This window comes from Eubalaena glacialis, chromosome 7 (genome assembly GCF_028564815.1).
Source record: "Eubalaena glacialis isolate mEubGla1 chromosome 7, mEubGla1.1.hap2.+ XY, whole genome shotgun sequence".
In the NCBI taxonomy this organism is placed as follows: Eukaryota; Metazoa; Chordata; class Mammalia; order Artiodactyla; family Balaenidae; genus Eubalaena; species Eubalaena glacialis.
In genome coordinates this window covers 80,690,229-80,713,997 of record NC_083722.1, presented here as the reverse complement: position 1 = coordinate 80,713,997, position 23,769 = coordinate 80,690,229, and the positions used below count along the sequence as shown (strand labels likewise).

Below are 23,769 nucleotides of genomic sequence, written 5' to 3'. Positions count from 1 at the left end.
TCTGAATGCTTCACCCCCAAAACACCCTGACTTTCAGAGGGGTAATGAGTAGTTTTGGAATCTGATGGAAGGACTTTTGCATCATATACTAAAGAAAGTTTTCAAGTTTAATTACTGAAAAGAAATCAAGATAAAGCAGCATAAGAATTACGAGGTAGTGTCTGCTATTCTCCATGCACAAGTGGCTGGAACAGCCTGCAGCCATCCTGGGAGGTACCCCCCACTGGGTCTGGCTGGAACCTTCTGGCAGCTTTTTAGGATCCTTTTTAAACTTTGAAAGTGTACTTAGCAATACCAGGTGGCACAGCTGCTGCATTGGCAGGTGGCAGTGAGTCATGTCCTCAGACAAAATCAAAGAATCGGTGGTTTTCGTCTTTCGAGCAACGTGGGACTGTTTGGATTTGGGGGGTGTTGTGGGTGTCTTTGATGAGGTGGTGTTTGGGAACAAAGGTTTTACCTTTGACATGCTAGTTAACATTGAAGGTGCTTTGCTTATCACGAAATCAGTTAGTCCCTTTGGCAGGTCCTAATTGGATTCTTTAACAGTCTGGCTGTGCATCACTCCCCTACGAGTTCACATCCTCCTATGAGTTCCTTTTTCCCAGTCACCTTGCCCTCGAGGTTTCTTCTGAAAATGAACAAACCCCATATTACTTAGCCATTGTTTTGCTTCAGATCTCTCTTTAATGCTAAAAACTGATTGAACTGATGTAAATTATTATTGATTTAGGTAAAATGTCATAGTAGTAAAAAGTGAATGCCTGATATACACACAAACTCCAGACTTTACATAATCCTCCTACAACTGTCCCAGAATTTAACTCAAGGGGAGGGGGTGGTATTATAAATAAACCCCACTGCAGCATCTTACAGTTTTCCAAACAGCCAACCTTTGATGTCATCTGTGGGCTTTGAGGCACACATCTTTTTTTTTTTTTTTTAAATTAATTTCAGGCATATATATAGTTTAAATTAATTAATTAATTAATCTTTGGCTGCGTTGGATCTTCGTTGCTGCATGCGGGCTTTCTCTAGTTGCGGCGAACGGGGGCTGCTCTTTGTTGTGGCGCTCGGGCTTCTCATTGCGGTGGCTTCTCTTGTTGCGGAGCAAGGGCTCTAGGCACGCGGGCTTCAGTAGTTGTGGCACGTGGGCTCAGTAGTTGTGGCGCACAGGCTTAGGTGCTCCGTGTCATGTGGGATCTTCCTGGACCAAGGATCGAACCCGTGTCCCCCGCATTGGCAGGCGGATTCTTAACCACTGCGCCACCAGGGAAGTCCCTAGGCACACGTCTTTAGACAGAATAGATTTGGCTAACTCCGAACATGCTCTGCGTAATTTGAGAAGATGAACATGGAGAGAATAAATAAATGTTTAAATATAACTGTTCTCATTCTCCCAACTCTCTAGACTGCACCACTTACTTGAATCCAGTGGGGAAGCACGTGATCGCCGATGCCCAGAACATCACCATCAGTCAGTATGCTTGCCACGATCAAGTGGCAGTCACCATTCTTTGGTCCCCAGGAGCTCTCGGTAAGTGGTCAAAATGGAGTCCACCATGGTGGCTGGTGCCCAGTGCAGGGGTCCCAAGCGTGGTGGCCTCCGGGGCCAGGTGGGTCTTGACATAAACATAGCTTAGGTGTGCCTCGGCACAGACACACTTGCTACTTGGTTGTATACACTTGCTGCACATGCATGCAGCTTCATGTTGTGCCCATGGCTCGTCTTTTGTTCCCTTGGCTGTTATTGAGAGAGATGTGGGTTTGTAAAATAATAGTGTGAGAGTGATAAATGGCACTGAGGCCTTGGCCTATGTGTCTCGGCAGGAGTTGGGGGGACGGGTGACCTATCCAAGTATATAATGGCTTCAGTATCCAGCATCAGTGACCTCTGTGGCCACATGGAAATGTGTGGGCCCAGCGTTGGCACATCGTGTGTGTTTTCAGGAAAACCCCAGTTTTCATGAGAAACCATGAAATCAACAATTTTTAAATGTTGGCAACGAATTGAATTTTTATTTAAATTGTGTGGGCTGAAAAAAAGCAAACTAAAACAGACCAACAGAAAAGAGCAAACCCACATTATCTGGCCAGATCCAGGTTAGGGCTCAATCTGCTTGTCCTCTTTAATGAATTGATGATACACAGGAGAGGATGGGGTGGTTGAGTATGGAACCTGGGGAGGGCCCATTTGTTCAAATGGGCCTGGGTTTGAACCCAGAATCTACCTTTCAAAAGAAGCATTTAAATCTGGCTGAGCCCCAGCTTCCCCATCTGTAAAGTGTACATGACTGCCTCTTGGTTTGTTGTAAGACTTAGAGACAAAGAGTGGATATATGTATAACTGATTCACTTTGCTCTACAGCAGAAACTAACACAACATTGTAAATCAACTATACTCCAATAAAAGTTAAAAAAAAAAACCAAAAAGAAATATTGAGGGTGGAAATGTAAAATGGCACAACCACTTTGGAAAACGTTTTTGTATTTTCCTAAACAGTTAAACATGCATTACCACATGATCCAGCCATTTGACTACTATTTACCCAGGAGAAAGGAAAGCATATGTCCATACAAAGACTTGTACAAAAACGTTCATAGCAGCTTTGTTTTTAATTGTCCAAAACTGGAAACAACCTGAATGTCCATCAGCACATGAACTGATACACAAACTGTGGTACATTCATACAGTGGAACACTACCCAGCAATGAAAAGGAATGGAATAGTGATATACCTAACAACATGGATGAATTTCAAAGTAATTTTTCTGAGTGAAATCAGCAAGACAAAAAAGTGCATGCTGAGTGATGACACATTCAATAAAATACAAACAAAGCTTTAGTGGCAAAAAGCAGGTTGGTGATTGCCTGGGAACAGGGGTGGGAGGGACTATAAAGAGGCATGAGGAAGACTCGGGAGGTGATAGATAAGTTCATTATCTTGATTGTGATGCCAGTTTCATAGGTGTACATATATGTCAAAGTGTATGAAATTGTTCTCTGTAATATGAAATTAATTGTATGCCAACTATGCCTCAATAAACCTGTTAAGAGTAAAAAAGGGGCTTCCCTGGTGGCACAGTGGTTGAGAATCTGCCTGCCAATGCAGGGGACACGGGTTCGAGCCCTGGTCTGGGAAGATCCCACATGCCGCGGAGCAACTGGGCCCATGAGCCACAATTACTGAGCCTGCGCGTCTGGAGCCTGTGCTCCGCAACAAGAGAGGCCGCGATAGTGAGAGGCCCGCGCACCGCGATGAAGAGTGGCCCCCGCTTGCCACAACTAGAGAAAGCCCTCACACAAAAACAAAGACCCAACACAGCCATAAATAAATAAATAAATAAAATTTTTAAAAAAAGAGTTAAAAAAAAAAAAGAAAAAAGAAAAAGAATTAGAGACACACATGGTACATTTCTAAAGAGAGCTCTTAAAAAACTGGCTGTTTTTATCATCATCAGAACCTGGTCCTCAGGTCTGCTCCTTGGACATTGCCACCGAATCTTAGAATTAAAAAAAAAATCTGACCAAAGGAAAAGTAAAATAAATTCTGAATTTCTTAATCTGAATGAGATAAATCTCAGAGGAGCCAGATTCAGTACAGAGACAGGGAGGATGGATCAGACCTGTGGGCCTGACTCACTAATCCATGTAAATACTGCTGGGTCTGAACCCAATGGGTTTTCCAGAAAGAACATTACCTTAACATTTAAAAAGAAAAATATCCTCTGTGGATAAGAGAGAAGTAGTCATTCCAACATAAGGCTAAATGGTTAAGGCGTTGGCCTGACACATTGCAGTCTCCCTCTTTAGAATGAAAGTAAGAGATGTGAGGAAAACAGAGATGTGGAACAGTGAAGGCAGAAAGATGTGCTTTTTCTGCATGATGGTTTGTGGGTGGGAATGGCTGGACAGGTTCTATCAGTTTCTATGAGGTTCTAACAAGGAGACTCCTTGGGAGACAGAAAAACATATGGGTTAAGAGCACTCTGGGTTTGATCCCATCTCTGCCATTTAATCCCTCTGTGACCCTGGGCAAGTCATTTAGTGTCTGTATACCTCGGTTTCCTCATCTATAAAGTGGGGACAATAATACCTTCCTCCTGTGGTTGTGAGGATTTTATGAGTTAAATGATGAGGAGTAGGTAAGTTCCTTTATGGGAAACTGCCCTATAAAATTGCTAAACATTATATAACTACAAGATGTTAATAGTACTGTGATACAGGTGTTACTATGATATAAGATTTACATTTACTGACTCTACTTCCACTCCCATACTTGGTATAGTGGTTTTCTAGGCAGGTCTTTTAAAGATAAGAACTAGAATCATCCGCTCCCACCCCAGCTGATGAGTTTTTATGTAATTGTGAGATGTACAGTCTTATAATCATATTAATCACCTGGCTTTTGTTAAACAGTTTTGGGACATTGCATGAATTAAATCTTAGCATAAGTAATAAGGATTTGTTCAGAAATCTTTGGGGGGAATGGGGGATCTCAAAAGACAAGTTCCTGTGAGAGCTACTAAATAGTTGCTGGTCAAAAACCTTAGATCTTGTCAGCATGTGTGAATCTCGGACTGTGGGTCAGCCAGCTCTCAGCCCCGCAGGAAGCTTTGTACTTGAAATAATACAACATGGCAGGGTCCGTACTTGCACACTCTGTCCTCTGACCCCCTAAATGGCGAAGCTCTAATTGTAGCTCCTTTGCCTTTCCCACCATAAAATATGTGCTCTTCATTAAATAATTACAGGATTGGAGAACCTATTCGAAAGAGAAAAAGATTTCCCTGGCCTTTGCCATTGATAATTTTCCCACCTGGTTAATTGCATCCTGTGTAATTATTCTTGCCCTGGGAGGGGAAGGGTTGAAAATGTCTCCTTGTCTAGTGTTCCGAAAGAATGCGAAATCGATATCTCACCAATTGAGGCCGGCTTCGGGGAGCTCCAGCTGCAGTTGGACCACTCCAGTCTCCATGGGATACGAAGCCCCAGTACCGGCTCTCGTGGCCATCAGAGCTTAATCCTTTTGAAAGCAGCTAGTTGGACGTGCAGCAGGGGAAGCTCAGGTGGCGGGAGGCTGGGCCGGTGCCTTTCAGCGGCGCTGTGGGCGTCTCGGGGCCTCTGAGGGCTGTATGAAGAGCACACACTGGGCAGCTCTTGGGTGTCGGCCTTTCAGGCATGATTAGAGCAAGAACCGCTTTGTAACTCACATAGGCATTCTCCTAAGCTATTTAATCTCAAGCCGAGGAACCCCTTGTGTGCAGACACACACTTTGTTGGGAATTTTCTCCGTTGCTCAGTGAAACATGCAAGCAAATATAGGACTAAAACGGAAAGTATTTGAAACATGGTTTGGGGGGAGTCCCTGGTCAGCATTGGGAATGATCATCAGCGGAATACACCTTGTTTAATGATCTAGAAATTATATATTCCACTGCAGACTTTTATGATTAATTGTGACTTGAGTCTAAATATATGAACCCTAATGTCATAGAGGCAATGGGCGTTTGTGCACTGGCTGGATGGATGAGAGATTTATTAATTAGTAATGGTGGGACAGAGAAAATCACCTGGCCTGTACCAGAGGAATGCAGGGTATTTATTTTTCCTTTCTGTAAACTCAGATATTCCGGCTAGAGTTAGAATTCCTTTAACTCTGTTGTGTAGGTGGAGAGGATGGTAATCTTGGAGGAAGGAAAGTGCATTCTGAAGTAATTAGGTCCACTTTTAATAAAAGCATTCTGCTTTGCTTAGGCATCGAATTCCTAAAAGGATTTCGGGTAATACTGGAGGAGCTGAAGTCAGAGGGAAGACAGTGCCAACAACTGATTCTAAAGGACCCGAAGCAGCTCAACAGTAGCTTCAAACGAGCTGTAAGTCACACGCAGGGAATGTGCTTCTGAAGACACACCATTGTTCTGGGGGCTGAATGGTCTATTGAAAGCCTGTGAAACTGGAGGAGAAGGGGCTGTGGGGTCCACCCCACCTGCCAAGGTGGGCGATCCTGCTCCGCACTCCCAGAAACCCTCCAGCACCTCTTGGTGGTAAACAAACACACCTCTCAGGTTACACGCTGGAGCAGCAGTCCTGGAAGGTGGCTTTGTGCCCTCAGGAGTGGATGTGGGCTCCTCCCCACCAACTTTGTGCCACAGCTTCATTGCCAAAGAACAGACAGCGGTGCCCATCTTCCTTTTCAGTTAGGCGTCCAAACCTAAACTTCGTCCAGAAAGGAAACTTTCTGGACTAACTCCTTCCCCCCCGCCAACACGTCCCCCAGCCCTAGAACTGTGTCTGCGTGACTGTCAGGACAGACCGGAGCTCTCGCATGTAGGTGGAGGGGTGGGTGATTTCTCCATGACATCATGTGTATTTTTGTTCCCTTTTAGGGAGTGGAATCTCAACCTTTCCTGAATATGAAATTTGAAACAGATTACTTTGTAAAGATTGTTCCTTTTCCTTCCATTAAAAATGAAAGCAATTATCACCCTTTCTTCTTCAGAACCCGCAGTGAGTATGGTCTTTCCTGCCTGTTTCCCATGGGGAGACATTTCTCCTGCTTTTAATGACTTTTTGACAGAGATGTGTTCAAGAGCACATGAAATACTAGTATGAAACTAGCATGGGGGTGAGAAAAAGCATCCAGAAAAGCAATTTTTAGAATTAAGATTTGGCCCAGGCAGTGTTCATCTAACCAGAGACACCCATTCCTGGCTTGTTCTGGAGTAGACATGGTGGTTGATTTTTTTGAAGGTGCTGTAAGACAGCCATGTATTAAAATACTTTGATTAAAAAAAAAACCAGAATAAAAAATATAAGTTGATTTCAAGGTAAAGGGTAGAGCATGAAATGATTCTATCGTGTACCTGTCATCAGGAGGGTGGCCTCTGTGAGTGATTGCCTGTCATTTTCAGGATTAGATTAAGAAAATTAAGCAGTATCCCTGAGGTTACCTCGTTCTAGAAAGTTTATTTATTTAACATCTATGTTAAATAAATGCTTTCCAAATATTAATGCTCTGTTCTAAATATTTTCCAAATATTAATGCAGTTTACCTCCATAACAACCCTACAAAGAATTTAATCTTACCATCCCCACTTATTAGATGTGGAATCACACATAGATAGGTTAAAGGGCCTGTTGGGAGCTGGGATTTGAACCCCAAGGAGCCTGACTCTGGAGTACACACTCTCAAGCCAACCATGCTGGATTCCCTTCTCTGTCTGGCTCTCCCTTTCCATCTGTTCTGCACACAGTGTGGTGTGCCTTTCATCAGCCTGAATTGCTGATGAATTTGGTGCCCAGGCATTCTGGACCCCAGTGTTTCCCTCTTGCCTTCTTGGTCCGTCTTTCCAGGCCTTGGATGGTTGTCCAATCTGACACCCCCTCCTATGTGGCCTGCTTGCCGTCCTCATCCCTCTGTGATGTTTTTGTTCTCAACGCCAGCCTACGTCCATGCTTCCCTTTGCAGAATTCTTACTCTGGTTGTTTTCTTCTTTTCTTTTTTTTTTTAAACTGTGGTTGTTTTCTATGCAGCAAAGTCATTTCATAACAGTTGATTTCATTTTCTTAATTAAAATAAGATTCCATAGGACGGAGACCATGTACGTTTTACAGCATCTTTCAATGCCTTACACATAACAACCAGATAGAGGATTCAGAGAATGTGTTTATGGAAAGCTTGCCTAAATCAAAACTCGCCTACTTTAAGAATTAATTTTCCTCATTGGAATCAATGTCTACTTTGGGGTGAGGCAGGTGGTGTATTTATCACCATTTCATTGCATTGTGACCTTGATGCTGCCTTTGATTTTCTTGGCATTGTAAGATCATTTTCCAGAGGGTTCTCCCTGGGTTAGCAACATGGCATATAGCACCTCTCTTGTGTTTTTATCGCATTTAAATCCTATTTCAAAGCTACTGCCTTTGCTGCCTGGTTTTCAGTACTGGTGCTACTACTTAGTAGATGCCTGGATGTCATTTTTAGATTCCATCAAAAAGACTCCATCAAAAGTTAGAGTGCTAGCTAGCTAAGGTTAAAATAATCTCAAGATAAATTATCAGGATCACTCTAAAGTTCTCTTGTGCCTAAACAGTCTACAGTGGGGCAGGGGCTGGCGTTATTTCTGTCTACAGCTAAAACAGAGCCCCCATGGGGCAGAAGCATGGGGACACAGGTCTCTCTGCCTTTGGCTGTGGCCTTGAAATTATCTAATGCTTAAGAAGCTTTTAAAATCTGGCTGACTTTAATATTGTTTCCATTTATGTGGCATAAAGTGAACTGCATTAATACTTTTATATTGTACAATTCAAATTTTCATAAGATACAACTGGGCTATACTGAAAATCATTGTTGAGTTGATGCAGTTGATGCATTTTACATTCTTTCCGGCAATACCCAGTGCCATATATTTATATTGTATTGAATTGTTGGATGAGGAAAATGTCAAACTGTCCTAAAACTAAAAATATGCATCTTTCTTAATAGCCTGTGACCTGCTATTGCAGCCGGACAACCTGGCCTGTAAACCCTGTAAGTATAGCTGTCCTTGTCTGTCAAGTCTCTAGTGGTGTCGGGGCAGCCTCGGGATGCTCACTCTGGTCCTTCCTCCTCCCAGTCTGGAAGCCTCGGAACCTCAACGTCACCCAGCACGGTTCAGACATGCAGGTGTCCTTCGATCACACACCCCATACCTTCGGCTTCCGTTTCTTCTATCTTCATTATAAGCTCAAGCATGAAGGACCCTTCAAGCGAAAGACCTGTAAACAGGTGAGCTGCTAGGTGTGCATAAAGGAATACTCTGTGTTTTAAAATGACCCCTGGGGCCTTGGAATTTGGATGGTTCAATGTGAACATTAGGCTTTGTGGATTCTGAGCAGTCGGTAGATACTCCAGAATGTTATCACTGGGTGCGTCTCAGGGCCATCCTGAGTCATCCCTCACTCCCTAGTTATCTCTACCCTAGCTGTCCCAGTAGTGATGTAGCAGATAAAGTATTACCAAGGAACTGAAACAATGAAGTAGTTGTGGTCTATTCTATATTTTATTTTATTTTTAATATTTATTTATTTGGCTGTGCCAGGTCTTAGTTTTAGCATGCAGGATCTAGTTCCCAGACCAGGGGTCGAACCCGGGCCCCCGGCACTGGGAGCACAGAGTCTTATCCGCTGCACCACCAGGGAAGTCCCTGTTCTTCCATATTTTAAGCATGAATCAGGTGCTCACTGTGTGCCAGTTACCAAGCTTTGTGGTCATTGAATCCTTACAGCTCAATGGAACAAAGGCTGCTGTTATCCCCACTTTAGAGCTGGGGAACCTGTGGCCCAGGGAGGTCACCTGGACTGCTGCTCAAGGCCTCACAGCTAGTAAGTGAAAAAAACCACATCTAGGAGCCAAGCCACTAGCATGTCAGTGGCTAGTGATTTTACACAGAGGCCAAGGTGAAGTAGAAATTCAGTAACCAAGTTCTTAAACTAGAGGTGGTCAGGGGGGGTGGGAAATGTTTCGTGGAAGTTCACAAGACTGCTAGATTACCCCATGAGAGCACCAAGAGAGGCTTTTGGTCATAGTGGCAGAAGTAGATGTGCTCCTGTGTGTCGAGTTTTGTTTTCCTGCTGGCTCTCACCTCTGTCACTGACCTTCCGCTCAAGTTAAAATTATAGCAAATAAAATATGCACAAACATGGAAGTGTAGTTTCTTTCCCCATCCTTTTATTAAGTAAAAGGTATCCTAATTGGTTTCTTTGTCTTCAAATAAAAAATTGCTGCTCAGGGCACCACCAGCCAAGTATAGAATATGACAGAGGTCCCAGGCTCTCCTGGACCTTTTATCAAAATGAAGTTCAGGTACCCTGGCAGATAAGCACAGTTGCTTTCTGTTCTAACTGACATCTTCTGAAAACATGATTAAAACTGGTGGCAAGTCTCCTTCAGTTCGAGGACAGAAGAGAGGGGTCCCGATGACCTTTATCTAAGAATAAAGTTTTAAAGTGTTATTTGTTTCTTTGCAGGAGCAAAATACAGAGACAACCAGCTGCCTCCTTCAAAATGTATCTCCTGGGGATTATATAATTGAGGTACGTACAACTCAAGAAAGCCCTATTATTTTTATTTTTTAAAAATTTTATTGAAGTATAGTTGATTTACAATGTTGTATTAATTTTTGCTGTACAGCAAAGTGACTCAGTTATACATATATATATTCTTTTTTTAAAAAATTTTTAAAATTTTTTGGCTACGCTGCATGGCGTGTGGGATCTTAGTTCCCTGACCAGGGATTGAACCCACGCCCCCTTCAGTGGAAGCATGGAGACCCAAACACTGGACCGCCAGGGAATTCCATATATATTCTTATTTACTTATTTATTTATTTATTCATTCATTCATTCATTTATTTATTTATTGGCTGCATCGGGTCTTAGTTGCGGCACGTGGGATCTTTTGTTTTGGCGTGTGAGCTTCTCTCATGGGCTCCAGAGCGCAGGCTCCAGAGCGCGTGGGCCCTGTAGTTGCGGCACGCGGGCTCTCTAGTTGAGGTGTGCAGGCTCAGTAGTTGTGGGCTTAGTTGCCCCGCGGCATGTGGGATCTTAGTTCCCCGACCAGGGATTGAACCAGCATCCCCTGCCTTGGAAGATGGAGTCTTAACCACTGGACCACCAGGGAAGTCCCTATATTCTTTTTCATATTTTCCATTATGGTTTATCACAGGATATTGAATATAGTTCCCTGTGCTATACAGTAGGACCTTGCTGTTTATCCATCCTATATATATTAGTATTGGTTGGTATATATAGAGATGTATCTGACTATTAATATCTAATCTCAGCTTGAAAATGATCACAGGCCACAGCACTCTCCTCTCCCTCGCCCCACTGCCCACGGATGGAAGAATGAATGAAATCTGTTGAGATGCTATCACTTAAAAAAAGTAATACAGCATCCTCTGTTTTGCAGCTGGTGGATGACACTAATATGACAAGAAAAGTGATGCATTATGCCTTAAAACCAGGTAAGATTTTGTTTGTTTGTTGGAAATGCTGCCTCTGGACTACAGAGTGGACCAAGGTATTCGATACTTTCTGTACTTCATGGTTTACAAAAAGAAAACACTTGAGCCCCTCACTCTTAAATGATGTTCCATCAAATCTGACTTTCCTTCCACCCTAATGTTGATGCCCGGAAGATCAAAGCCAGGGTGTTGTGTGTGTTGCTGGGACTAAATAAATAGTCAATTGTCCTCAGAAGAAAAGTGGTGGGAGGGGAGATTTCCCTAGGCAAATTCTCACTCAGAGGTATTTATTGTCTCAGCAGACTCTAACTACTGAATTGTCTTCTACAGTCTTTTTAAATGAATACTTTTATAATCACCAAATCAGTACCAGAGAAAAGTGGTCAAGGAGTCTTAGAACCTGTTATGTGGCTTATGTTTAAAACTGAAAAAAAAATTGTTTCTCTTTGAACCTGTTATACTGCTTAAGTCTAAAATCCTTGCCTTTGAAATTTCCCAGTGCATTCCCAGTGGGCTGGGCCCATCAGAGCTGTTGCCATCACTGTGCCGCTCGTTGTCATATCGGCATTTGCGACGCTCTTCACGGTGATGTGCCGCAAGAAGCAGCAAGGTATATCTTTGTGTGGTGTGTTCTTCCCATGTTGGCAGGTCTAGGGCCAACAGAGGGAGACCGGGAGCACTTGGTCCCTCCAGGCAGGCGGCTGGGAAGCCACACAGCTCCTGTAGTGAGTTCCCTGGCTGCTATAGTTCCCAGAATTAAAAAATTTGACTTTTAACCTCAGGAGCCACTAAAAGGACAGGCATACTTTTCTTCTCAAACTCAGGATGGTAAATTCAAGAGCGTAAAGGAAGACTAAAGGTATGAGTAAGGGGAGAGGTAGGGCTTTATCACTTATAAAAGTCTGACGTCGGGAGGGAAGCTTCTGGGGAACTTAGAAATGTATCTTAATCTGAGTGGCGGTTACACAGGTGTATTCTTAGATAAAATTTATTGAGATGTACTCTTAAGATTTATGGACTTTACCTTTGTAATTTGTACAAAAAAAAAAAAAAAACTCTTCAATGAAAGTTTTTTTGTTTTAAAGAAGGTCACCTCTGCTGATGCTTAATGATCTAGTAGGTGCACTCAGTTGCAAGAGGGTGGGGTGGTGCTGCAGTGCTCTTGGCTTGCCCAAGGTCAGTTTCAGGTGAAGAACAAATTTTGTCCATTTTTGGCTCCACTGGAGAAACCAGCTGTCCCATTCCCAGAGGTGACCCAAGGGGCTGGTGGAATTAGGGAGCTGGGAGTGCTCTAGGTGACATGGTGACCCTTGTTTCTTGAAGACAGCATTAGGTCCCGAGTCGTAGGGAACAGGACAGAGCTTTGCTTGTGGGCGCCAACCCTATCTTCTTTTCCACTTTAGAAAATATATATTCACATTTAGATGAAGAGAGTTCTGAGTCCTCCACGTACATCACAGCACTTCCCAGGGAGAGGCTCCGGCCACGGCCCAAGGTCTTCCTCTGCTATTCCAGTAAAGATGGCCAGAATCACATGAACGTTGTCCAGTGTTTTGCCTACTTCCTCCAGGACTTCTGTGGCTGTGAGGTGAGGAATCTAAAGTCTTTTCTCTTTTTCTGGGCGGGACATGTGCTAAACGCCTAGCTTCCAAACTAGGGTCAGCCTTACACTCTTCTTTCAGTCTGGCCTCCCCATCACCAGCGCTAAATGTTTGCTGACACTTAGTTCTAACCCTGACATACTCCTGCTCAAAAGCCTTGAGTGGCACCCACCTGGCAGGAAGTGTTTTAAGCATTAAAAAGACCTTGGGGGAATGGGGAACAGGATGGTGGAGGAAATGGCAGCTGCCCTGGGAGCGTGCAATGGGGCCGGTTGGAGGAGGTCACTCAAGACATCCTGGAGAGCACTGGAGGGTCAAAGAGAGAATGGCAAGTAAAGAGGCGAGTTTAGACAGTTTTTGGGGGGAGCTTGGCTAATAAGGGAAAACAATAATATGTTAAGTACTCAAATGGTCTCCTCTGGTTTCTTGCCTGTTCTCTTGAGTTAAGCTGTTAATATGTAGCTTTTCTATAATGTCATAGTGTTCGTTTTAGAGTGAAGTTTGAAGCTCTCATGGAAGGCACACTGTTTCTTACAAATGCAAGAATTGTACAATAATTGTGTAATTGGAAGTTATTTGTGCTTTGAAACTGAGGACTGGTGGGTTTCTTAGAGTCTGTCCACATGGTGAGGCTGTCCCCTAGTGTCAGTTAAGCATGTTTACAAGGCTGGCCGGGTTTCCTAATATATGAAGGTCTAGACGTTGGCAGATCAGCCTGTGTACTGAAAAACTGGTGTGGACCCACAGACGGCACACAGTCTTCAGATACTGACAGCCCTTTTGCTCTACTTTGTAAGTGACTAGCCTCGGGGGCGGGGGGAAGCCTTCCAGTTATGAGTGTAATAGAAAATTTGGAAACTAGAAAAGGATGACAAATTTCAAAATGGATGGTAATCTTAACCTGGAGAATAGAGGAACCACAGTTAAAACTGCTGTATTTCCTTCCAGTCTTTTTCTGCATAGACGAACTCATACATATAGTTTTGCATTTTGGATGGATTGGAATTATTTTTTTCTGTCTCTTCACTCAGTAACTTTTTACACTCTTAGCAGTTCTCTGTAAACAGCAGTTTTTTTGTTTTTTTTAAAATTTATTTATTTATTTATTATTTATGGGTGTGTTGGGTTTTCGTTTCTGTGCGAGGGCTTTCTCTAGTTGCGGCAAGCGGGGGCCACTCTTCATCGCGGTGCGCGGGCCTCTCACTATCGCGGCCTCTCTTGTTGCGGAGCACAGGCTCCAGACGCGCAGGCTCAGTAATTGTGGCTCACGGGCCTAGTTGCTCCGCGGCATATGGGATCTTCCCAGACCGGGGCTCGAACCCGTGTCCCCTAGCATTGGCAGGCAGATTCTCAACCACTGCGCCACCAGGGAAGCCCAACAGCAGTTTTAAACAGACTCTTGATCCATATTAATGATTCACCATAATTGAGTTTTTTCAAATTGTTAAACATCTCATTATTTCAATTTTGCCCCATTCCAGTGGTAGATACCTGGAAATGGAATTGCCGGGTCAGATAGGAACATTTTTAGAGTGCTTGGTATATATTCCCAGTTAGCTTTCAGAATGCATAATGTTAGCCAGAATTAAGGAAAATGTAAGACAATTCAGGATTATTTTCAGCAACTGGATGGATGTTGGGGGCTTTCTTCCCTTGGTAACACTTTAGAGCAAAAGAGGAAGGCAAAGTCATTTCAGAGCCCCCTTCCACATAAGGGACTGTGGCTGCCACGTTCGGGCATAGGCACTGAGAGTTAATTTCTGAACTACAGAAGGAAAGAGGCTGATACAATTGCCGAGACGTTTTCAGCAGAATCAGATGAAGATGGTCTGAGAAGGTGAAGCCCTCTGAGGGGCCACGCATACCTTGTGTTCTTTTCTTTGTCAGTGCCCCACCCCAAACTCCCTATGAGACCTCCCCTTGGGGTTAAAGGCCTCGTAGGGGCCTCGTAGGGATGTGGCCCTGTAGACTGCTGAGAAGTGGTGAGAGGTGCTGGTCATTCCAAGTGAGTGAACCAGAATGGCCATGTTACGGCAGCTCATCACCTTCCTCTCCATGCACTGATCACCTGGTAAACAGCAGGCTGACCCCAGGGCTGTGTGAGAGGCCAGGGAGGTCCTCTTTGTCAGTCACACTCTGTCATTGAGTCAGCCAGCAGCATGGGCGGGTGACTCTGGCATCCAGACCTGAACCCCATTTCTCAGCCCACTTTGAGATCCCTCACCCACACCCTTCTATCACCACCTTCCAGTTCTCTCTCCAGGATCTGCCCCCTATCCAGGCAGCCTCACTCATCAGATAGACCCACCCCTACTGCCTCTGTATTCCATGCTCCCTATCACGCTCTAAGTCAGTTGAAGGCCCCACATGTGATATGTAACTTTGGTGGGTTGCTAGACGCTCTGTGCTTCTGTCTCTTCACTTGTAGGGTGGGAGTGGTAACGATCCCACATTATGCTAAAATGAGGGCATGATACAGAGGGCCTGTGTGTGACGGTCGCCCATGGAATGTTAGCTGTTCCTTGGAACTGGGCAACCCGAAGCCTGCATATAGCAGTGCTAGTAATGATTTGGGGCAGATGATGTGCCCTTCTTGTAACATTCCCATTCTTGTTACTCGACTCTCTAAGCTGTATAGGTGAGTGAGGTTCCCTGTTCACTTTCCAGGTCACTCTGGACTTGTGGGAAGACTTCAGCCTCTGCAGAGAAGGGCAGAGAGAATGGGTCATCCAGAAGATCCACGAGTCCCAGTTCATCATCGTGGTGTGTTCCAAAGGCATGAAATACTTCGTAGACAAGAAGAACTACAAGCACAAAGGAGGCGCCCGAGGCTCGGGGAAAGGGGAGCTCTTCCTGGTGGCGGTGTCTACCATTGCTGAGAAGCTCCGCCAAGCCAAGCAGAGCTCATCCACGGCGCTCAGCAAGTTCATTGCCGTCTACTTCGATTATTCCTGCGAGGGAGACGTTCCTGGCGTCCTGGACCTGAGCACCAAGTACAAACTCATGGACCACCTTCCCCAGCTCTGCTCCCACCTGCATTCCCAGGACCTCAGCCCCCAGGAGCCGGGGCTGCACCCCGGACGCATTAGCAGGAGGAACTACTTTCGGAGCAAATCGGGCCGCTCCCTATACGTCGCCATTTGCAACATGCACCAGTTTATCGACGAGGAGCCTGACTGGTTTGAGAAGCAGTTCGTTCCCTTCCATCTCCCCCCGCTCCGCTACCGGGAGCCGGTTCTGGAGAAGTTTGACTCAGGTTTGGTTTTAAACGAAGTCTTGTGCAAGCCAGGGCCGGAGAGCGACTTCTGTCTCAAGGCGGAGGCCGCCAGCTCCGGGGCGCCGGCCGACCCGCACTCTGAGGGCCCGCAGTTCGTCTCAGACGAAGACGCGGAGGCCGGGCCCGTTCCAGGCGCCAGCGCGGTCCTGCGGCCCCTGCTGCACGCGGTGAAAGCTGCCGGTCCCTCGGACATGCCACGGGACTCAGGCATCTACGACTCGTCCGTGCCTTCGTCCGAGTTGTCCCTGCCCCTGATGGAAGGGCTCTCCACGGACCAAACGGAGACGTCTTCGCTGACGGAGAGCATGTCGTCCTCATCAGGCCTGGGTAAGGCGGGCGGAGCCGGGAGGGTCGGTGGGTCGGGTTCCTGATGCAGGCCACGGCCTTGCTCCATGAGTCCAAAATCCAGGAAAGCTTTTTGCTAATTTCGGTGCAAATTTATTCGGCAGCCCAATAGGAAGTAACAAAACTCCATGCATAGTCTCTGCTGATCCCAGGTAACGGGAATGTTCACATGTGTGAGCTGCAGAAATACTGTTGATAAATTATGGTGAGCTGCCTGGTACCATCTTATGTAATATACAGTATGTTCATTATATCGCCTTTCTAAACTGTGAAAACATCTGAATGCCAAAACACACTGGACCCGGGACTTCCCTGGTGGTCTAGTGGTTAAGACTTTGCCTTCCAATGCAGGGGGTGCTGGTTAGATCTCTGGTCAGGGAGCTAAGATCCCACATGCCTCGTGGCCAAGAAAACCAAAACATAAAACAGAAGCAATATTGTAACAGATTCAATAAAGACTTAAAAAAAAAAAAAGACAATACTGTAAAACAAAACAAAACAAAACCAAACACATTGGTCCCCAGGGGTGTCAGATGAGGGTCTGTGGATCTGTATCTTTGTTGGGACTTGTGGTGTTCACCACCCCCCACCTTCCCAAGTCTTTAAAGCCACATGTATTGAACCCAGGGTTCACAGGGCACAGTATTCTCTCCATCCTAGCTCAGCACAGGCTCCAGGTAGGAGGGCCCGCTTCCCCAGGGAACCCTCACAGGATGCTGTCTGGAGCTACTCTTACTGTGCCTATGACTAGTTGGAGTCATGCATGCAAACCCTGGATCCTCAGCTAAGGGAACTAGAACCTGTTAGCAGGATGAGAATGCCCAGTCTTTTTTTTTTTTTTTTTTAAATTAATTAATTTATTTATTTTTGGCTGTGTTGGGTCTTCGTTTCTGTGCGAGGGCTTTCTCTAGTTGCGACAAGCGGGGGCCACTCTTCATCGCGGTGTGCGGGCCTCTCACTATCGTGGCCTCTCTTGTTGCGGAGCACAGGCTCCAGACGCGCAGGCTCAGTAGTTGTGGCTCACGGGCCCAGCCGCTCCGTGGCATGTGGGATCCTCCCAGACCAGGGCTCGAACCCGTGTCCCCTGCATTAGCAGGCAGAGAGAATGCCCAGTCTTGAGCTGACTGGGATGCCTGCCTCACTTGTACAAAGTGTGTGGTTCAAACCCAGATCCAGCTTCGTTCTGGCCTGAGCGTCCAGCCCACTGAAGTGCAATGACGTGTGGTTCTGCCCTCTCTTCTTTTCTTAGGTGAGGAGGACCCTCCCGCCCTTCCTCCCAAGCTCCTCGCCTCTGGGGCATGCAAAGCAGAACCTGGTTGCTGCAGCTACACTGGTGAACTCCATGCGGTCGCTCCTTTGTAACAAAACGAAGAGTCTAAGCATTGCCACTTTAGCTGCCGCCTCTCTCTGGTTCCCCAGCTCGTCTCTCTGGGTATGTGGCCCACTTGGAGCTGAGGTCTCTTACAAGGATATTCAGAATGAAATTCTGGCCAGTACTTGCTGTCCTTGCTTCTCTTCTCTACCAGGTATATTGGCAGTCTCCAGTTTTCTGAAACCATGTGGAGCTCTGAAGGGCATGTCCATTATGCCTGACAGCAGCTTGCCATGTTGGGTCAGACTGGATTAGAGCCAATTCTGAGAGGTAGGGAGGAAACATGTAAAGAGAAACAGGAAAATACCCACACTGATTGTTCAGACTTAATTTATCTGTGCAAACTTTGCCTATTCACTATTGGCTACTTTGATTTGAAATGCTTTGTGGAAAAAGCACTTTTGATGCCACTACAGCCACGGAAATCAAGTGCCAGTCTCTCTGGAATCCATGTTGTTATAGATGATGTTCTTTTCCATTTTTGATGTGGAATTTATGATACCATTTACAATGCCATGGGTGTTAAAAAAGCTCTGAGTCAAAGGTCAAGAAGGTGACTGAATATTCAATCACCTTTCATAAAAATGAGTTTTTATGTATTAGCGGGTGGCATATCTGGCTGAGGAGGGAGCCGCAGGGCCAGGCTGACCATCTAGACCGTTCTTTCTGAGATGGGTTGGTCAGTGTGCAGAAGGCACCAGGGCCACATCTTGATCTGAATAGGCATCGTGGAGGGGCCAGATCTCCCTGTGAGGTTTCCCGTGGTTATATTCACTGTGCTGAATCTCAGATGTTGGTGCCTGGAAGTTTATTTTTAAGAGACTGATACCCAACTGGGCTGTATTACTGGAAGTTGTAATTTTTGCTTTGGTTGGCCTCTGGTCTAAAGCTGTGTCCGGAATGTTAGGGATCAGAATCCACTGACATAGGGCAGTAGGTGGAGGTGGTAGTCACTTAATCTGCTGAACTTGTTTTGACTAACGACAAACCTCTTTTTAAGAAGGTGAAAAGGAAGGGATTGTTACAAAGATGAGTGTGCTCTTTGAGTACCATCTTTGGAAGACATGGGGCCTGAAATCATTAAATTCTTGAATCTTAAAGTACTCCCCCCACAGCCCAGCCTGTGAATCAGGTTTCACTTTGTTTTTGTTGTACTTACCCAATGAAAGATTTGTCTCTTGTGCTCCATTCTGCCAAAAATAGGTATTGAGAACTTAAGAGGAAAGAATTTGCTTTAAAAAGGAGAAGTAAATGTTCTGTTTTTATGAATGACTTCTGTACAGAATTTTTGTTTCCAAAGGGAACATACTTGTTCCCTCCTCCTCCCCATGACCTTGAGGGAGAGTGAGTGTCTTTTTCCACCTTCTTCATAGATGCTGCTGGATTTTGGCACCCTGTTTTCTCAGCACCCCTACCAGAGACCCTGGTTTTCACTGCTTCACCAAATAGGACCAATGTTAAGTGGGGACACTGAGAAACATCCCAAGGCGGGGTGGGAAGTAGGGAGGGCAGGACTTTTCCTTCCAGGCTCATGCCCAGCAGGTGGGGAAGGGACGGTTTGCGCCCCTGATGGAAAGAAGAGGTTTGTGTTTATCTTTGATGCAAATGCCACACTCCCTGCTCTGTAAAGGCAGCTGGCAGCTTCTTGGGAGAAGAACGTGCTTGTCTGTTCTCTGGCATCAAGTTTCCTGCAGCTGCTCTGAGGGAGAGACAAGTGGGCTGCAGAACTGTCTCCCCCATAAAACCAGGCATCTTGTTGGAGAAGAGATGTTCCATGTTGTCACCGTGGAATCTGAGATGAGCACAGAGCTCCTGCCCACACGTGACTGTCCTGCCATTCCATTGTTGGCATATGTTCTGTGAAGGAGATTGGTCAGTCCTATTACTGTACGAAAATTCACTTTGGAACATTTTCAGAGTGATTTCTTATTGAAGCCAAGAAATGGTGCATGCCCCAAAGGAACCATTAGGTGCTGCCTTAGGATAGATACTCAACTTTGCACATGAAAGGAGGCATCTCTGAGAAAGTGGCCCCAGGGACAGCGTGGAGGACTGGAGAGGAAACATCAACTGGGCTCCATGAGCGAGGGCAGAGAGCTTGCTAAATAAACTCACTTATTATGAAAATAGAAGGGAAAATTGTGATAGTCCAAAAATCAGGTGATGCTTTAGTTTGTATTTAGGGTTTGGGTACTTATTTTGAAATACGAATGATTGTGATGTTCAGCAGAATCAAACTCTATTTTACCAAGTATTGAAACGACAGTATGAATGCCCAACTCTGAATAGTTGAGGAGTTCAACTTCCTGGTTTTGCCATATTAGTTTCACTTTTTTTTTTTTAACCCTCCCCGTCTCATGCCAGGAATAAAACATTTATTTTAAGCAGAGCTGCATTTTTGACTCAACAAATGGAGTGGACAGTGAAAATGATAGGACAGAATTCAGATAAAGGTTCTGCCAAGTCACAGACTTTTAGACATTGGGGAAACAAGAACTAGAATATAGGGATGATCTCAATGAAAGGCCTTCATCCTGAGAGTAAAAGGCTCTATGGCTCTGATGGTGTCCTCTGTACAGGAGACCAGTGCAGGTAGTTGAAGTTAGGGAGCTAGTTGTTTATCTTAACTCACCAACGCCCTACACATCTGACGCATCTGACACATTAGCATTTGACACAGTCAGCTTTGCTAAGAGAGTGACCAGGGAGGTGAAAGCCCAGGAAAAGGTGTGTTCTTCTCTCAGGTCAGCTACAAGCAACAGGGACTACCTGGATGGGCCCAGCCCAGTCATACTGGGGCAGGAGTCCTCTAGAGGGCTGAGTCCTGGGCCTTTGAGGCATATTGCTCTCCAGAGAGAATGAGAAGTCATTCAGGTCCAGGCCCAGGTACTTAGGCGGGTGACCCAGCCAGGTAATAGTATTTTGAGCCCAAAATGAGATGGGGCAATAAGTCATCAGACAGAGTTTTTGGTTGACATATTAATAATAACTGAGGACAGTCCCAGATCAGAAGTTCAAAAAATGTCCTAGGCAATGATGACATCGTTGGAATCAATATATAGTAATTTAAGTTCATGTATGTTTGTCAAAATTTAGTCGTGCTACTTTATAGCTACTAGTGTCATTTTTAAAAAACCCTAGTCTCAGGTTACCTCATTTAAGCGCAAATAAACAGGAAAACTGTCCCCCCAGAGTTGTGGGGTTATGTGATTTTCAGGACTTTTCCTTTTTTCAGAGTTGAGTATCTTTTCCTTTAAAAGACAAAGGAAGGAAAAGGCTATTTTATTCCCGGAGAAGAAATGTCGCACTTTCCTCCCTAAAGAGAGAAAACCCTGCAGTCCGCAACCACCTCAACACTAATTTGGCTCTTTGGCTCTTTATTGGAGGGAGGTGGACAATGCCAATGAGAAGATTATTAGCCTTTTCTTTTTTATATTGTTGTTAAAGAGTGCTGCTCTTATTTAACAGATGCTGTTCCTTCAGGGGGCCCCACTGTAGCAAGTGTAATGATAAGTAAGGTGTGATGATAAATGGCAGTGACATGCTCTCTCAGTGTCAGAGAGACAATAGGGCATAGTGGGGACTGTGGCAAATGGACACCCTCTGTCCCACCTGCAGGGAGCAGCCAGTCCAGTCAGTTGTGACCATGCAGTGTTTCCTGATTGTCCCATTTTTCAAGAGAACCTGAGAATCTGGATGTTTATGTGAAAAATTCTGATTTTTTTTTAGTATTGGCAACTAAATTAAAAAAAAATTTTAAATTGAATTCAGGCCCAACGGGACAGATGGGTGGACCTGATTTGGCCCACTAGCTGTCAGTTTGCCCCCTCTACTTAAAAGATTTGAAAAGAAAGGCATCCATGATAATTACAGATGTCTGGTGCCACCAGAAAATGCTCTTGCTAAATGCAGCCGGGAGCTAGATTGCTTTTTTTACCCATTGCTCCCCTAAAGAAATTTGATATGATTGTGAATATATTTGAAATCTTTTGATTGCTTCTTCACACTTCATGATGTCTTAAGAAAAAGGCAAGCCAGTTGTTAATTTCAAAATCAGATTTGTGTTCTCCCAGTTTAAAAAATATGACACTTGGAGCAATTTCATTTAAACTCCACAACCTGAAGGACCTTATTTATAGTTTTAGCTCTTGGCTTAATCACTGTTTTAGATGATGTGTAATTCTGAGCTTAAGCCAAGACCTAATAAGGAAAGCAGGCATTGTGAAGGTAGGGCAAGGAATCCTGAGTGTCCACTAGAGTCAGGTATGCTTTGTCTTCTGTTTTAAATGATCTGTGAATTGATCTGTTTTGGAGGTGTGCAACTGTATATGGAGATATCAGTTAGGAGTCCTTATGGGTGTTGGGTCATCCTTGCTATATCACCTCCTTTCCAGGGCCAGGGTGAAAATAAAAGGAAGTCTGATTGTAAGCCAATAGCTTTGATTCCGATTTCAGAGCTTTGTGGGTGAGAGAAAGTTTGAATTATCTGGCATGTACCCCCCTGGTGTCAGACAGAGCTGTGCATGAATTATTTCAGACATGTGGCTGTGGATGGGATTCTGGATTTTCAGTGAAGGAGAGTCTGTAACCTACCCTGCTGATCAGATAGTTCTTTGTACATCTTCCTTATAGAAATTCAAACCAGCCTTCTTTTGTTCAGCATGTAGTGGAAGAAGAACAGCTGGTCACCTTCCGTGTATTTGAAAACGACAGTGAAGTCATCGCTCTGGTGTGTTTATTTCAGTGATAAATAATCCAACCCCTACTCATTCCTCACAGCTCTTGTTTTCCAAGGGCTTAATAATTTTCACTGCTCTTCTGTTTCTCAGCTTCACACTCCGTTTAGTTGCCCAAATAGAAGGTGGTGCCTTATTCACATTGGTGCCTTGTGAAGGCCAAGCTCAGGATGGGGATTAACAGAGAAATTCTTATGTACCCTGCTTCTCTTACTACTTAAAAATACAAAGGCACTTTTAAAAAATGGTATATCACCTAAGTTCATTTTGTGAGTTGATTACCACAATTTTTTTTCTTGGCAGTAGTCTTCTATCATATATGGGGTTTTTTCCCCTCTTGTGTTCAAACACTTGGTGCTTATTCCTGATGTGTCTAATGTCATTCCTGAGCTTCTTCAAGATACTCTTCAAGACCAGCTCTTACCTTCTGAGTGGCAACCACCCCTCACTTCCAATTTTGGATTCTATTTTTATGTATCTCTAGACATTACCTTTAATTCATGACTCACAGTATTATTAAATGGTGCAGACTTCAGATTAGCCACAGGTGAAATAGCAGTTGCTAAGGGCTAATTTGCTAAGAGGTCGAGTGAGGACCTCTTGGGAATTTTGGTCAGTTGTCTTCCCTCCTGCTCTTCGGCTCCTCTCCAAAATTCAGCGAGGACCACAGACTCCTCAAAGAGCTTTTCCATTTCTAAAGGGCTGGAGCCATAGCTCTGAATTGACCAAGCACTGTGGTTTGCACAAGCAGAAGTCTGACAAAAGCAAACCATTATGACTGCATATGTGATGCTTTATCAAAGACAATTTCAGTTGAGAAGATCAAAGAAGCTATCTTCTGTTTGTATGTGACATAGACAAAGTTGGCTGCTCCAGTCATTAGACAAAAAGTTACAATTGGATGATGCTAATGTGTAATCGTATGTTATTTTTAACAAGCATCTTTTTTCTGTCTTAAGAAAAAAATGTGGTGAGTTTGGAGAGAGCAAAAACTTTTGTAAAAACCAAATGTATTCATTTAGAGAGTAGGTAACTTCTATTTTCACTGTTGATTTGTTCTGTTTTGTTTTTCACTGCAGAAGCTCCCTGTTACTGTGTTCTGGGGGGAAAGCCTGTGGAACAGTGGTTATTGCCATTGTCTGTGTTTCATCTTTAAGTTTCTCTTTTGTGAGGTTTGGTGGAATAGTGAGCACTGACTGGCAGACTGTAGCAGTATGCTATATTTTTACATTGAAAATGTTATCATCTTATTTGATTTGTACATAACTCTGTAAATAGTAGACCACAACTGACATTTGTAAAATGTTTTTGTACCGTAGAATTTCTGAATCAAATAAAATGTTTTAAGATTGTGGTGGCTCATTTTTCTAGATCGTGTTTCCTATTTCCTGAATAGCTGGGATTCCTAGCACAATTTTCTGTGGGCTCTCCC

At 44.5% G+C, this 23,769-nt stretch overlaps 1 protein-coding gene across 2 annotated transcripts in view; it reads left to right on the top strand.

The window, feature by feature from the left end:
- IL17RD (interleukin 17 receptor D) overlaps window positions 1–18,760 on the top strand; it is a 62,222-nt gene extending 43,462 nt beyond the window's left edge. The window contains exons 3-13 of one of the 2 annotated variants that reach the window (XM_061195443.1): window positions 1,409–1,534; window positions 5,755–5,873; window positions 6,387–6,507; window positions 8,486–8,530; window positions 8,616–8,767; window positions 10,009–10,074; window positions 10,952–11,006; window positions 11,506–11,616; window positions 12,431–12,594; window positions 15,275–16,211; window positions 17,479–18,760. In XM_061195443.1, the coding sequence (XP_061051426.1) occupies window positions 1,409–1,534; window positions 5,755–5,873; window positions 6,387–6,507; window positions 8,486–8,530; window positions 8,616–8,767; window positions 10,009–10,074; window positions 10,952–11,006; window positions 11,506–11,616; window positions 12,431–12,594; window positions 15,275–16,211; window positions 17,479–17,591 (2,009 nt within the window). In that variant the 3' untranslated portion in view covers window positions 17,592–18,760. Of the gene's footprint in view, window positions 1–1,408; window positions 1,535–5,754; window positions 5,874–6,386; window positions 6,508–8,485; window positions 8,531–8,615; window positions 8,768–10,008; window positions 10,075–10,951; window positions 11,007–11,505; window positions 11,617–12,409; window positions 12,595–15,274; window positions 16,212–17,478 lie in introns of both variants that reach the window. The other variant, XM_061195442.1, reaches the window with a different exon arrangement.
- The last annotated feature ends 5,009 nt before the right edge of the window (window positions 18,761–23,769 follow it).